The sequence below is a fragment of the Plecotus auritus genome, assembly GCF_963455305.1.
Source record: "Plecotus auritus genome assembly, chromosome: 4".
NCBI lineage: Eukaryota > Metazoa > Chordata > Mammalia > Chiroptera > Vespertilionidae > Plecotus > Plecotus auritus.
The window spans coordinates 30,938,028-30,954,323 of record NC_137775.1 but is presented as its reverse complement, the minus strand read 5'-3'; the positions used below and the strand labels follow the sequence as shown (position 1 = coordinate 30,954,323).

Sequence of the window (16,296 nt, the reverse complement as noted above, 5' to 3'; positions counted from 1 at the left end):
ACAGCTGAATTTTAAATTTGAATTTTAAAATTCCAGAATGCTTTTTAAATATCTTATCACATCTCCTTGACATTATAGCTTGTAAGTAAGTGTTCTCCTGCTTCTTTTATTAATTCTGTCCCATCTGTTCTGTTGGTTCATTTTAGCCTCCATCCACCCTACAGGGATGCCTTAAACAGGTTGCAACTTATTTTTGGCCTCCTCATGAATACAAAATATCTCCCCACCCAACAGGTCTATCTTTGGGGTCTTTAGGGAGGGGTTGGAAAGCTGCAGGCAATGAAATATATGGCATTCTTTGTTCTAATGCTAAGGAATGGCATAGGGACCTTTCTGGTCTAAGGCTTCTCCAGTTGTCAAATGAGAGATGCATGGGTGCAATCCACTTACATATGAAAAAGCCAATAATTCTTTTAAAATGAGATATAGAACTGCAATCTTTGGCATTTTTATTATTCTTAATCAATGAATAACGTAAATCACAACTGCCTGAAACCCACAGGTGCAGCAACACCATGGTGGATAACTGCTAGATTAAGCCTTGTTTCTCAACTGGATGACAACTTCGTTCAGTCCACTTAGATATTGCCATCATTGGTTTATTTTAAAAAACAAATGTGATAGTGGTAACTGGCCTAATTAAAATTTACCTTTCTTTTTTAAAAATATATTTTTATTGATTTCAGAGAGGAAGGGGGAGGGAGAGAGCGATAGAAACATAAATGATGAGAGAGATTCATTGATAGGGTGCCTCCTGCAGGCCCCCTGCTGGGAGTGAGCCAGAAACCCAGGCATATGCCCTGACTGGGAATTGAACCATGATCTCCTGGTCTATAGGTCGATGCTCAACCACTGAGTAACACTGGCCGGGCTAGCTCTATCTTCTGCTACTTGATCTCATAGAAATACAATATTCTCTAGCCACATGAACTAAATTTGTCTCCTGAGTTTCTCACATGTAATGAACATGTCCTATTCATTTTATATCCTGATCATATATCATAGTATTTGTCACATAACTAATAATAAAAATTTGCTGAATATCTAAAATTATAAATGTTTCTAACTAGAAATCATATATGAAATTTGTTTTCTAAATTAATGAGTTTTATTTAAATTATTGAAATATATATTTTTCAAATGCTTACCTTTTAAGAGACTCAGAAATCTACATTTTAAGAGACAGTAAAACATTTAAATATATAGAGTAAGAGGTTTGGTTAAATGGTCATGAATTAAGCACCTGAACTGCTAATGGAGTTTCTTCATCTGGCATCATATAATGGCATAATAAAGATTTATATCCATTGTTATTAGTCCAAGAGGAAGAATTATGCTCCTCAACGAGATTTCTGATTTCTTTCAGATTTTGCTCCAAGTCCAAAAGGGACAAAGAATGTTTAAGAGAAACACTAGGAACAGAGAAAAGAAAATTGGGATTAATTGAAACTATACTGTACATCCTACACACACTCTTTTCCTATCAGGTTACTATCTGAGATCCTGTTTCATCCAGTCAAACCTGAAACTGCTGACTGTGAAATCACTTGAGTAGATTAAGAAATCAACCATCAGTTAAGGGGCATTATTACAGAGCCAAGAAAAATCTTGCTGCAGATTTCACAAGAAAATTCCCACTGTAATTATAGACATTACCAGTATAAGTGGGAGATAAAAGCCTCAGAGGCTAATTTTAAAGTAGGTTTTTACCCCACGACCCAAATATTTCTGGTTTGGAAATCAATAAAAAACAATGAAATGTTAAGGGTTTACCCTTACTATCAAAAGGTTGATACTAATGAAGAAAATGGATTCCACGATGCAATATCCAAGGGCTATGTCTCTTACTAGCTTACAAAGAATCTCATGAACAACCTTTGTCAAGTTACTAGCTTCACTAGAACAATTCTAATTTTTCTTTTATTCATTAGAATCGGAAGTCAGAAAAGCCAAAGCAAAATGCCTCACCTTCCTAAAGTCTTATGCACAGCTTGTTTAATGACAGTGATCAGCTCTGTCAGGCCTATTAAAAGAAAACAAACATAAAGCCTTGTTTACTTCTCAAACTCCTCAATAATACAAATGAATGAATTACAATTAGTTTACAGGTCACAAATAAGAATCTTACCATCTCCAAGGAGGTGTTGAATACTTGATAGATATTGCTGTTGGACATCTGGGGGCGCAAGGACTGTCTGTACAAAATAGAAGAAGGTTAAATTACACAATATTATTAGTAAATAATATTTTCAGTGTAACTTGAGCTGAGATTTTTAGGACCCGGATTAATAGGCAATATAACATTCTTTAACATAACAAAAAAGTCTAGTTTCAAAATATAAAAAAATAGTTTATAAAAGTTTATAATCACATGAAATATAAAGATATTTAATTTATAGAAATTATCAATAGTAGTAATATTCGGTTAAATTTTGAACCCCTTGAAACAAAGGGCACTATCTATTTAAGTCTATTCAACTTACTGTGCCATTCTTGCCAACTGCTGCATTATCCAGGTAAATATATCCACCAATAATGTTTAACTGGACTCGCAAAAGAACCACCAGCATACATGTACTATATACAGCTACAATACTTCTTGTAAAACCTTCATAGAGGAAAAAAATACAAACATTTGGTACTCTTATTAAAACACAAATCAATGTGTAAAGACATGAATCATTGCTATGGTTATTTTCTCATAAGATGACTTAAAAATACATTTGTAACTGTTTCAAATACAAAAATATATCAATTCAAAATATTTCAAAGTCTATCTCGTAACTTTTTAATGTACATTAGGTATGATTTCTTAATTAAAACAATAACCAATATATAGAATGAAGGATCATATATTATTAACTTTAAAAAGTTAATAAGAAAGGGCTGGGAAGCATGAAGAGTTGCAGCCTCAGAACTCCGGTTTTCCCAGGGAGCTAACTCAGAGTAAAAGAATTTTACTAAGCTTGGAAGAACTCCAGCTTTCAAAGGCAGGCAAAGGAGTATGAGCCCATTAAAGGGCTAGGACAGTGGTGTGGCTCCTGAGCCACGGTTTGCTGCTCTGTTGACTGAGTTTGCCGACCACTGGGCTAGGGGAAGGCACAGAAACACAGGGAGACATCTGGAGATGAGGTGTCACAGTAGCATAGAACACAGTGTTCAAAACAGAGGAGTGCAAAGGTGTTGACTGCTGCCATGGGGTCTAACAGGAGAAAAACGTCCAGTGGATTTAGCAACATAAAAGTTACTACTAATGTTGCAAGATCTGCGTGGGTGGAGACATGGGAGTAGAATCCAGGCTGCAGTGTGTCAAACAGTGAGTGGGAGGGAGGAGAAGGGAATGTAGAAATATTTGGTATTATATGGGGGGTGTGAAACCACATAATAGCTCAAAGGAAATAAAGGGTACTACAAAGGTTTAATTTATTTTCAAACAGGAAGGCATAGCATGATTCAGTTGATAAAGATTAGTTGAATGGATGAGAAAATGTAGGAATGATAGTATGATGTTATAAGACATGGATGTATATATGCGCTAGGACAGCTCTTTGCTTCAAACTTTTATCACCAATGAAAGTTTGTACACAATACAAAGTAAAGTTACTATCTGGGTTGGAATAAAAACTTCTTTAAAGTATAATATTGCAGATATCAGTACCTAGTATAGTCATATGTAGTCTAGGACAAGTTTACATATTATCATAACAATAACAGTAACACCACCTACACCATTAACACTCTTAGTACTTTCTATGACCAGAAACTGACCGACTTGTTTTATGAGAATTATTTAACCCTGATAACTCTATGAGATAAAGAAGAGTCATCCACATAGAGTACAAAATTTTCTTTCTAGAAATATTTTAAGGATGTGCTGCTGTCACAGAGTATGTAAGCTTACTTATTATCTTCAGATCCTCCCATATTTCTAGCTTGTTAGAAGGCCTAAAGAAAAAAATAAGAATATATGAAAATAATATTCAGATCATCTAACAGAAAACTTTGCATTTTATAGCTGTACTAGAGGCCCGGTGCACGAAATTCATGCACGGGGGTGGGGGATGTCCCTCAGCCCAGCCTGCACCCTCTCCAATTTGGGACCCCTCGGGGGATGTCTGACTGCCCGTTTAGGCCTGATCCCGGTGGAACAGGGCCTAAACGGGCAGTCTGACATCCCTCTCACAATCCAGGACTGCTGGCTCCCAACTGCTCACCTGCCTGCTTTCCTGATTGCCCCTAACCGCTTCTGCCTGCCAGCCTGATCACCCCCTAACCACTCCCCTGCCAGCCTGTTTGCCCCTAACTGCCCTCCTCTGCAGGCCCGGTCACTCCCAACTTCCTTTCTCTCCCGGCCTGGTCACCCCTAACTGCCCTCCCCTGCTGGCCTGATTGCCCACAACTGCTCTCCCTTGCAGGCCTGGTCCCTCCCAACTGCCCTCCCCTGCTGGCCATCTTGTGGTGGCCATCTTGTGTCCACATGGGGGCAGGATCTTTGACCACATGGGGGCAGCCATCTTGTGTGTTGGAGTGATGGTCAATCTGCATATTACTCTTTTATTAGATAGGATAGAGGTCTGGTGCATGGGTGGGGGCCAGCTGGTTTGCCCTGAAGGGTGTCCCAGATCAGGGTGGGGGTTCCCTTGGGGTGTGGGGAGGCCTGGGAGAAGGGCCTGTGGTGGTCTGGCGACCCTGGGATCTGGGATTTATTTATCTTCTACAATTGAAACTTTGTAGCCTGGAGCGGAGCCAAGCCTTCTGCTCGCTCTGTGGCTGCCACCATTTCTGTTGGGATTTATTTATCTTCTATAATTGAAACTTTGTAGCCTTAAGTGGAGGCCAAAGCAGGCCAGGGCTGAAGAAGCTTGGCTTCCTCCATCGCCGGGGGCAACCCTAGCCTCCTGCTCTTTCCAGCTCCGTGGCTGCTGCCATTTTTGTTAGGATTTATTTATCTTCTATCATTGAAACTTTGTAGCCTTAAGCGGAGGCCAAGGCAGGCCAAGGCAGGCGGAAAGCTTGGCTTCCTCCATTGCCGGGGAAACCCAAGCCTCTCTTCTGCTCTCTGTGGCCACAGCCATCTTGGTTGGGTTTATTTGCATATTTGCTCCTGATTGGCCAGTGGGCGTGGCTTGTGGGTGTAGCGGAGGCACGGTCAATTTGCATATTAGTCTTTTATTAGATAGGATATGTAATTATAGTTTATTACAGGGTAACTGCAAAAACAAAGCCCACAAAACATAGTAAAAAACAACTATAATTTTAGTAACCAATGATAACAACTATTTGCACTAGCATATTGGTATATATCCTTCTAGTCTTTTTACTCTTTTAGAGCATATGAATATCTTACCTAATAAAAGAGAAACATGCAAATTAACCATCACTCCGCTACACCCACAGCCAATCAGAGTAAGTATGCAAATTAACCCAACAAAGATGGGGGTTAATTTGCATATGCAGGTGCAGAGCGGTGTGAAGCCTGCTATGAGGGGAAGGGGGGTGGCGGAGGGAGCTACTGGAGTGGTGCTTCAGACAGAAGTGAGGACATGCCAGCTCCGGGTGGCCCGGGAGCGGGGACTTGCTTGCTCCAGGGTGGCCGGGGAGCGGGGACGTGCTGGCTGCCAGGCCCCAGGTGGCCTGGGAGCGGGCACTTGCCAGCTCCCAGTGGGAGTGGCGACTTGCTGGCTCTGGGCGGCCGGGGAGTGGGGACTTGCCGGCTCCCAGCGGGAGCAGGGACTTGCTGGCTCTGGGCGGCTGGGGAGTGGGGACGTGCCTGCTCCCGGTGGGAGCGGGGATGTGCTGGCTCCCTCCTGGGCGGCCGGGGAGCGGGGACTTGCTGGCTCCTGGGTGGCCGGGAAGCGGGGACTTGCCAGCTCCAGGGTGGCTGGGAGTGAAGCCAGGGGCCTATTCTTGCACGAATATTGTGCAATGAGCCTCTAGTCCTATATAATAAAAGGCTAATATGCAAATTGACCGAACGGTGGAACGACCGGTTGCTATGACATGCACTGACCACTAGGGGGAAGACACTCAACGCAGAAGTTGCCCTCTGGTGGTCAGTGCGCTCCCACAGGGGAAGCACTGCTCAGCCAGAAGCCCTGAGCATGGGCTTACGGCTGGCGAGCGCAGCAGCGGTAGCGGGAGCCTCTCCCGCCTCTATGGCAGCACTAAGGATGTCTGACTGACGGCTTAGCCCAGCTCCCCACGGGCCTAAGCTGTCAGTCGTACATCCCCCGAGGGCTCCCGGACTGGGAGAGGGTGCAGGCTGGGCTGAGGGATGCCCCCTCAAGTGCACAAATTTCATGAAACAGGCCTCTAGTATGTATTATAAAATCATGTAGGAAAAACAGAAACAATGTTTATTTCTTTCCCACATTTACCATTTTACATATAATGAAGTAGGTCCTATAATCATTCAAAGGTAAATAATGAAGTATTTTTTTTTTGTTTTAAAGTATCATTACAGACACATGAATTTAAATATATATTTGATGTATTTCAACTCACTTTACTTATTCTTATTGATGTTCAAATTGTCCATCTTTGACTAAGGATGGGGAGGACTATTCATGTTAGTTCCTGAATCCTTTTGACATGACCCCATTTAGTCTTTGATAGCTTCCTTGCTTACTGACATAAAAAACTGTGTGTGTTTATCTTGTTCATTTCTTGCTGTAGACCTGAAATCAGCTATTTCTCCAAGAGTCCTATTTCCTGGTAGCAGGAAAAGGTAGTTTGAGATGGCAACCTTCGATTAAAGATATTCATCACTACTGGGTAGCAATTCTAAGCTTCTTCGGCAGACTAAAATAGTACATATATGTGTATTTATACAGACAGTCCTCGGGTTATGTCGAACTCGACATATGTCGTTTCATGGTTACATTACCATCTCCCATTTATTTATAAAAAAAAAAATGTTCTGTCATTTCGACCTATGTACATATGTGCTTTATGTTTTTTATTATTTATTTACCACAAGAAAAAGGTCAGGAATTATCTTTCTTTTACATTTTTTTTACTGTTTCGCTTCATTACTGCTGTGTATGTGCTTCATGTGAGTGACGTAGGTGCTTTGTAGGTGGGTTCTGATTTAGGGCGAAAATCGCGTTATGTCGTGCCGTAGGAACAGATCTCCAATGTAACTCGAGGACCTACTGTATACTTATATGAACATATATTCAAAGAGATAAAATACATCATGAATTCATACTTGGAATTCTTTAGTGTCACTAAAATGTCTTCTTAAGAATTAAACTAATCCTTTCAAAGTGTTCTATTTCTCTTATGATAGAAGATATTAAAGATTCTTTGTCACCAAAACATCATTGTCATTATCAATCTTCAATAAGAATTCCAAGTACTAAAAACAGTGATGGAAGCTTATTTGCTAAACTTACAAAATAAGGCCACCAAATCTTTTCTTTATTTCTGATCAGCTATTATCATAACTAGTTTAAAGAGAAAATTAATTTGCTTGACAGACTTGTAAGAGACCTTAGTTGACTGAAAACTAATACAAAAACAATCATTAGGTTGGAGGCCTATTTAATTATACTTTGTAAGGGTCTTTATGCAAATGTCTTTCAAATGGACATTTTTTTTAATATATATATTTTATTGATTTTGTACAGAGAGGAAGGGAGAGGGATAGAGAGCTAGAAACATCGATGAGAGAGAAACATCGATCAGCTGCCTCCTGCACACCTCCCACTGGGGATGTGCCCGCAACCAATGTACATGCCCTTGACCGGAATCGAACCCGGGACCCTTCAGGCCGCAGGCCGACGCTCTATCCACTGAGCCAAACCGGTTTCACAAGTTGACTAATTATTAACGACATTTTTTTTTTTTTTTTTTACTTCAAACTGCAAACAGTAATTTCAAATCAAAAGAAAGGTAAGGAAAAATAACACTGAGATATAAGAAGGAAACAGTGAATTAGAACTGTTGCCCATTTTAAACTCTTAAGAACGTAAGAAATTCTCCTGTCTGCAGTGGAGTAAGAGGAATGCCACCTTTTCTTTAAAGCTGTCCAAGATTACCCTTCAAAACCAATCCCTGTTTTCTCTAGCCCAACACATCTTCACCCCACAGTTTGCTTTTACATTTTTTTTAAACCACAGATCAAACATAATATGTCTTGAATTATAATTTATTTCATCTACTTCCTTCCTAGGATGGCAATGTCTTAAAGGGAAAGAGACCCTTTGTTAATTATCACAGGGAACCTAGAGCCTTGTAGGAAAGAGTCACCAAGGAGGAAGAATGCCACTGTTTTTATGTTGCTTTTATAAAGGTGCTACTCACTTTATTTGTCATGTCTCCCCAATAAAACTAAAACTTAAGACAATTAAAATGCATTTTTATTCCCTACTTATGTACATATTTATTTATCCCCTATTTATGGACATATATGTGATAAAAAGGATTTATTTGACAGTATTCTGCTGATATGTTTCTTCTTCATATAATTATATGAACATAAACTGAACTTACATCTGGAAGTAATGGTGAAATTATGTCAACCTCTAACAATGATGAAATTTAGAAGGAAAACCCCTTGTCATTAAAATTACATTTTAATCAGATAAAAAAATTCCAAGTACACAAATCCATTGTCACTTTGGGAGGTATTTTCTGAATAAAGAAAATGTTTCAAAGAAATTTTCCAGCTTTCTATTGAAGCTATCTGAGCAGTAAATTCCTATGTGCAAAATGAATGAAAATATCTGCCTCACAAGAATATTGTGAAAATTAAATGGAGCAAGTGTGAACATTAAATGGGAGCATGTATGTAAGGTATCTGCACTGGGCCTGGCACAGAGAGAGCTCAGAAATAGCACTTTCTTCCCCTGGGTATTGGAGGATGATTACTAGGAAAGCGAATATTTCAGTAAGGCCACAATGATTAAAATTTATTTATTGAGGCCATTTCTCTCCATCTTGTCCATTAAAATAAGAAGCCATTTTCTTCTGGAGCTCTTCTCAAATTTACACAGCACCACCAAATTAGAATACCCAACACATACTGCACTCCATACACAAGGTCCTATGTGTGAAAGTGCTGTGTAGCCAGTAAACTGTCATGGTAAGATAAATTATCATTACTTTTGCTCATGTTGTATTTGTATTTCACTTCATAAATAATATAAAATGTAAGTTCAGGGTAGTGTGGGGCAGTGGGGTGATAAGGACACATATGTAATACCTTAATCAATAAATAAAAATAAATAAAAAATAAAATAAAATGTAAGTTCATATGCCTTATTTACCTAAAATGCATGTTCACATGATTTACCTCTTATATTGTAAACTCTCTAAGAAGCCCACTGTTTAACGTAACTTAGTATTTGGTTCAGAAACACATTCCATAAGGACTCAATAATTATATTTCTGAGTAATGTCAGTGATATAAGATCTATTTATATAAAAACCAGAATGCATATAAATATTTGTTTACCCAAATATTTTGTGTATCAAGGTAGAGTATAAATAACTGGACAAAATAAAATATGAATTCAAAGATATAGTTAGTAAATATTTTTTCCAAATAAACCTATATTGTAAGCTTTAATTAGAAAGAAAAAAATAAGGAAACAAAGATGTTTGAAAAGTATTTCAGTTAATTGTACACACTTTAAGTGCAGTATATAAGTAAAAAAATGCTGTACCTTTCATTTACCTGTTTTTTAGCAGAGCTGTGAGGCTCTCGGAATTGAGTTGCTGCATTAAGGCCTCTCTCAGTGTTGGAAGCATGGACAGCACTGTAACACAAACAGAAAATAAAAGAGGTCACAAGTGCTATGACTGCCTTCCCTGACAGGACTATGACAGGACTAGCAACTAGCAAGGGTTGGGAGGAAGGCCAGGATTAGAGTTTTCAAATTATTATTATTATTATTGTTAATAAAAATGGATTATATACTAATAAATAATTTATCTACTTATGTTAAGTGAACAAAATTTTATACATACTATGATTATAGCAATGTAAACAAGTACACATAGGAAAAAGTATGAGAAAATTATTCCCAGATGCCAACAGTGGTGGTATCTGGGCTATGGATTACGGATGATTCTTTTTTTTTCTATTTTCTGTCCTCTCCAAATTTTCTTTACAAAAAAAAGTCTATTTCTGATATAATAAAATGATTAAGAACAACATTTTTATCTTTAGCTATACATTTTACTTCTAATTTTAGAAAAACACTTATTTATTAAACACTACAAAGTGATAAGCATTTATTATAACCTCGGCAAAAGTCATCAGGCTAGGAATGAAGAGTTGCTAAACCGAAGTTCTAGTTTTGCCAATGGCTACTGCCTATAACTCCCAAGAGTAACATGAAGATAAAATAAAATACAGTACTCTATGGAAGAAAGAGTACATGTAATTTATAGGAGTTGTTTTATTTATGGCTCTATGCATGGTATAAGAAATATTGGGGAAATGTACATATATAAATTTAAAATGAGTTTATAACACTAAATAAGCAATAAAAAAAATTGAAGAAAAACCACAAACCCCACATTCTAAAAGGGAAAACTTTAGTGTATGTTTTTTACTTCCTGTAGTCAAGGCTTATTAATTACAAAATCCACATTATTTTTTTTTCTATAGAACATTCAGCTTTTAACCAACTCTAGACATTTATTTCAGTACTGTACTATGCAGCTTCAGCGTACTTCCTCAAGCTGTATGATTAAATCACTTGAGGTATTTATTTATTTTTGTTAATCCTCACCCGAGGATATTTTTCCCCTTTAACTTTTTAGAGTGGAAGTCAGGGAGGAAGGGAGAGAGAGAAACATCGATATGAGAGAGACACATCATTGGTTGCCTTCTGCACACACCCCAACAGGGGCCTGGATTCAAACCTGCAACCCAAATACTGGCCCTTGACCGGGAATTGAGCCTGTGACCCTTCGGTGCACAGGACAACACTCCAACCACTGGGCAATACCTGCCAGGGCTCACCTGAGGTATTTAGAATATTAACCACTGGACTAGACTAAATGTTACCATGTAGTTGGAAGCTGTGAGGATTAGGCAATTGTGGCATATTGTGTGCAAAGAGGTAAAGGGTAGTATATGACAGTGGTCGGCAAACTCATTAGTCAACAAAGCGGCAAACAGCGGCTTGCCGACCACTGTCTTAGTGTACTTGTCTTCTGACACATTCCAGTTTGTATCTTCTTAACATGTGTGTAAGAGGCAGAAATGGACCTGTATGCACTCTGACTACTGCAGAGCATGCTGTAACTACTTTTGATCTGAACCACAGACTTTCTTACTAAAGTCTCAGATTAAATTAATATCCCTAAACAGCATATTAACTATCCTATCTAATAAAGAGGGAATATGCTAATTGACCATCACTCTGTCACAAAGATGGCTGCACCCACAGCTGAAGCCAAGTTCCCATAGGAGCCTTAACGAGCCATCAGCAGGGACCTGAGGCTATGCCCTCCCCTGCCCCCGGCGGGGCTTGACAGGGGACCTCAGGCCTCATCCCCCACCCTGGCATCAGGTTGGGGGACCTCAGGCCACGCCCCCTGACCCAGTGCCAGGCCAGGGGACCTGAGGCCATGCCCCCCGCCCGGCGGGCTTGATGGGGGACCTCAAGGTGTGCTTCCTGTCCTGGTGCTGGGCTAGGGGACCTCAGGCTGCTCACCCCGTCCCAGCGCCAGGCTGGGGGACCTCAGGCCATGCCCCCCACCAGGTGGGGCTTGACAGGGGACTTCAGGCCGTGCCCCCCACCCCGGCACCAGGCCTGGGGACCTCAGGCTGCACCCCCTGCCCGGCAGGGCTTGATGGGGGACCTCAAGGTGCACTTCCCATCCTGCTGCTGGACTAGGGGACCTCAGGCTGCTCCCCCAGCCCCAGCGCCAGGCTGGGGGACCTCAGGCCGTAACCCCCACTAGGTGAGGCTTGACAAAGGACCTCAGGCCGTGCTCCCCACCCAGCGGAGTTTGATGGGGGACCTTAAGGTGCACCCCCAGTACTGGGTCAGGGGAACTCAGGCCGTGTCCCCCGCCCAGCGGGGCTTGATGGGGGACCTGAGGCTGTTCCCTCCTCCCGGTGCTGGGCTGGGGGACCTGAGGCTATGCTCCCCCCCACCTGGTGAGGCTTGATGGGGGACCTCAGGCCATGCCCCCCACCCAGTGGGGCTTGACAGGGGATCTCAGGCCATGTCCCCCACCTGGTGGGGCTTGACGGGGGACCTCAAAGCATGCCCTCCAGCCCAGTCTGGGCTGGGGACCTCAGGCCATGCCCCACGTCCTGGCGCTGGGCCAGGGGACCTGAGGCTATGTCCCCTGCCTGGCGGGGCTTGACAAGGGTGGGACTGGCCAGGTCTGGATCTAGCCCAGTGGGGGCGGGGGCCGCCAGCGTCTGGGTCTCACGTGATTTTGAGGCGCATATGGGTGGGCGGGGACTTGACTCTGGGTCCCATGGTGCGCCCCAGACTCTGACAGGAGGAAGGTTTTTCATATACATTTTACTAATTTTCTTTCACCTCTGACACTTCTATTATAGAGAAAGGGCAAATAGCAGTATTAAATTATTTCCTCTAATTAATCCCTTTTTAATGTGCACGAATCTCGTGCTCTGGGCCACTAGTTTGTTCATAACAAGCTTATGTTCATTTAGAATTCTGAACCCTTAATCATTCCCTGCTTCCAAGCAAGCTTAGATAATTCTATATCTGTACCACTGACTTTTAATGCAGACAATTCACTTATCCCAATCTAGCACTTATATGAGACAAGACTATTTTGCATCCTAAAACTTCATTTACAGTGTCAGCTATGCACCCAAGCACTGTGTCATGTGTAAATTTGATAAGCATTTCTTCCAAATCTTTAGTAAAATCATGAAGAAGATAAAGCCAATAGTCAGGGCACAGAAGCATGTCATTAGATGCTATCTTTCAAGCTGGAGATAATTTCTTGGGCAGAAAAACTAGCTACATTTACCTAAAAGTACTAAATTTGTTATAGTATATCCATTACATCTTATTCAAAATGATAGAAATTTAATATGATTTATAACTCCATTATCAATGCATACCAGAAAGCTAATTTGGAAAGTTTTTCAGTAACCTATATTTTGGCTTATATTGATTACCATATTTTATTTTGAATTGCCTGTGGTCAGCTATTTATTTATCTGAGGGCTGTGATGGTCATGGAAATGTGCCACCACATCTTCTTCTGGGAGGAGATTGTTAGCTGATAGCCCCAGCTGCCACCCCTCTATCATGGATCCATTACCATGCCCACACTGCTCCCAGACAATGAGAATGCCCAGTGGGGATACTGAAGCAGGCCTATTCCCAGGGGACTCCTCTACTAGGGAACTTTGAGTCTTAGACCATTTGGCCTTAGACCATTCGGCCATCCTGACACACATCTACCAGGGAACTTTGGCTTGAGAACTTCACACTGGCCTGCTGAAACCTTCTGAGAACTGCACTGTAGATGGAGACTCTTCTTACCGAATCTTCCTTCCTTCTCCTTTTCCATTCACTGATCAGACCTGCATTGTGGTCTAAAGGATTTCCTTTCCTACTTCTGCTCCCTCCCCTTTATTCTTCATAGGTGCTTCCTCTAATTAATTTCTCCCACAACTAATCCCATATTAGAATCTTCTTTCCAGAGGACACAAACTGACACAAGGATCCATGCCAAACTGAGATATATTTTGAGACTCCAAGACCTACCTTTTTCAATTTTCTGAAGCAAAACTGGATTGTTCTTAGTCTCTAAAAATTCATTAAAATGTCCTTGGTAGCCCTAGCCTGTTTGGCTCAGTGGATAGAGTGTCGGCCTGCGGACTCAAGGGTCCCAGGTTCGATTCCAGTCAAGAGCATGTACCTTGGTTGCGGGCACATACCCTGTAGGGACTGTGCAGGAGACAGCTGATTGATGTTTCTCTCTCATCGATGTTTCTAACTCTCTATCCCTCTCCCTTCCTCTCTGTAAAAAATCAATAAAATATATTTAAAAATAAAAAAATAAAATGTCCTTGGTAGCACCACTATATTAAATGCTAAATATCAATTTAAATAATTATGCCATTTTAAAAAAGTTATTTACTGAGTATTGTATATGAAGCACTTTATCTGTGTTATCTCATCACATTATCACAAAACATTCATGGGAGCCCTAACTGGTTTGGCTCAGTGGATAGAGCGTCGGCTTGCGGACTGAAAGGTCCCAGGTTCGATTCCGGTCAAGGGCATGTACCTGGGTTGCGGGCACATCCCCAGTAGGAGGTGTGCAGGAGGCAGCTGATCGATGTTTCTCTCTCATCGATGTTTCTAACTCTCTATCCCTCTCCCTTCCTCTCTGTTTAAAAAAAGCAATAAAATATATTTAAAAACAAAACAAAAAAAAACAAAACATTCATGGGAAACCAAGATGGTGGCATAGGTAAACACCTGAACTTGCTGTCGCGCACAACCACATTAAAACTACAACTAAAAGTCAAAACGAATATCATCCAGAAATATGGGAAGGCTGGCTGAGTGGAAATTCTACAACTAGAAGGAAAGAGAAAAGCACATTGAGTCTGGTAGGAGGTGCGGAGGTGCGGAGGTGCAGAAGTGAAGTGCAGAGGTACGGGCGCGCTCGAAAGGGGCTGGCAGCTGGGTACACTGTTGTCTTTTTCAATCAGGAGGAAGATACTGGACTATCTGGCTTCGGGCCGGAATGCAAGGTGGCTTTCTCTCAGAGGTACTTGCAACGATCATTGTTCCTGCACGGTGCTGCGGACATAGAGACCCGGGGGCCTCTTCGGGGCAGGGTTGACGGTCAGCCATTGCTGTTTTCTCTGCCCTGGGGATTCCCTGAGATCTCGCCCCACCCAATTTACAACCCTACCCAAGCTGTGCACAGAGGCTTTTGCATATGAATGGCCTGGCCTTTCTCCGCCTAAAAACCTGTCAAATTGCATTTGGGTTAGAGAGCCCCAGAGCCTCCAAAAGAAGTCCCAAGGCTTAACAACTGCTTGCATTGCTTCACAGCTGGGCCTCATCTGGGCACCTCCAAACCCCAAACAAAGAAGAGGAATCTGCGATCTCTCTGTAGCTCCTGCTGGGTGGCCTCAGGCAGAGCTAAAGTTGCACCTCCTTGGAGATCCAAGAGCCAGTGTACCCAGTGGTCAGAGTATGATCATCCAGATTACAACTCTTCACATTCATAAGAGACACACTCAGGGGGCAGACTCAGTGAGCGCCAAAGCCCCACTGAAGCAAGTCCTGCCCCATAAGGGTGTCTCCAGCACAGAAGTTCTCCCATTGTAGACACAACTGGTCCTCACAGCCAACTGGCCTGGAAGTCAATTCCTCCCAGTGATACCAACAGCAATCAAGGCTTAACTACACCAAGACTTTGCACTCAGCCCACAAAGGGGTGTATCAAGAGTGTCCACCTCAGATAACTGGGGAGGCTGAGCCACTGTGCCCTAGAGGACACCTAGCACACAAAGCCACTCTATCAACTCAGGGAAGCAGCCAAAATGCGGAGACAAAGAATCAGGTTACAAATGGAAGAAATGGAGGAAAGCAAACTACTGGATATAGAGTTCAAAACCACAGTTATAAGGTTACTCAAGAATCTTCTAGAAACATCCAAGAAATATAGTGAGATCCTTGAGGATATGAAAAAGGACCAACTAGAAATTAAGCATACACTGACTGAAATAAAGAATAATACACAGAGATCCAACAGCAGACTAGAGGATCGCAAGAATCAAGTCAAAGATTTGAAATACAAAGAAGCAAAAAACACTCAACTGGAAAAGAAAAAGGAAAAAAGAATCCAAAAATATGAAGATAGTGCAAGGAGCCTCTGGGACAACTTCAAGCATACCAACATCCCAATTATGAGGGTGTCAGAAGAAGAGAGAAAGCAAGATACTGAAAACCTGTTTGAAGAAATAATGACAGAAAACTTCCCCCATTTGGTGAAAGAAATAGACTTACAAGTCCAGGAAGCACAGAGAACCCCAAACAAAAGTAATCCAAAGAGGACCACACCAAGACACATCATAATTAAAATGCTCAGGGCAAAAGACAAAGAGAGAATCTTAAAAGCAGCAAGAGAATAACAGTTAGTTACCTACAAGGGAGTACCCATAGGACTGTCAGCTGGTTTCTCAAGAGAAACTATGCAGGCCAGAAGGGAGTGGCAAGAAATATTCAAAGTGATGAATAGCAAGAACCTACAATCAAGATTACTCTACCAGCAAGGCTATCATTTAGAATTGAAGATCAGATAAAGATTCATAGA

At 41.5% G+C, this 16,296-nt stretch overlaps 1 protein-coding gene across 1 annotated transcript in view; it reads right to left on the bottom strand.

Moving 5' to 3' along the window:
- Positions 1-16,296, bottom strand: part of PEX3 (peroxisomal biogenesis factor 3) — a 43,212-nt gene that overhangs the window by 13,141 nt on the left and 13,775 nt on the right. The window contains exons 3-8 of the mRNA XM_080664009.1: positions 9,683-9,764; positions 3,902-3,945; positions 2,484-2,608; positions 2,129-2,195; positions 1,969-2,023; positions 1,244-1,412 (exon numbers count right to left, since the gene is read on the bottom strand). Coding sequence (XP_080520135.1) covers positions 1,244-1,412; positions 1,969-2,023; positions 2,129-2,195; positions 2,484-2,608; positions 3,902-3,945; positions 9,683-9,764 — 542 coding nt within the window. The remainder of the gene's footprint in view (positions 1-1,243; positions 1,413-1,968; positions 2,024-2,128; positions 2,196-2,483; positions 2,609-3,901; positions 3,946-9,682; positions 9,765-16,296) is intronic.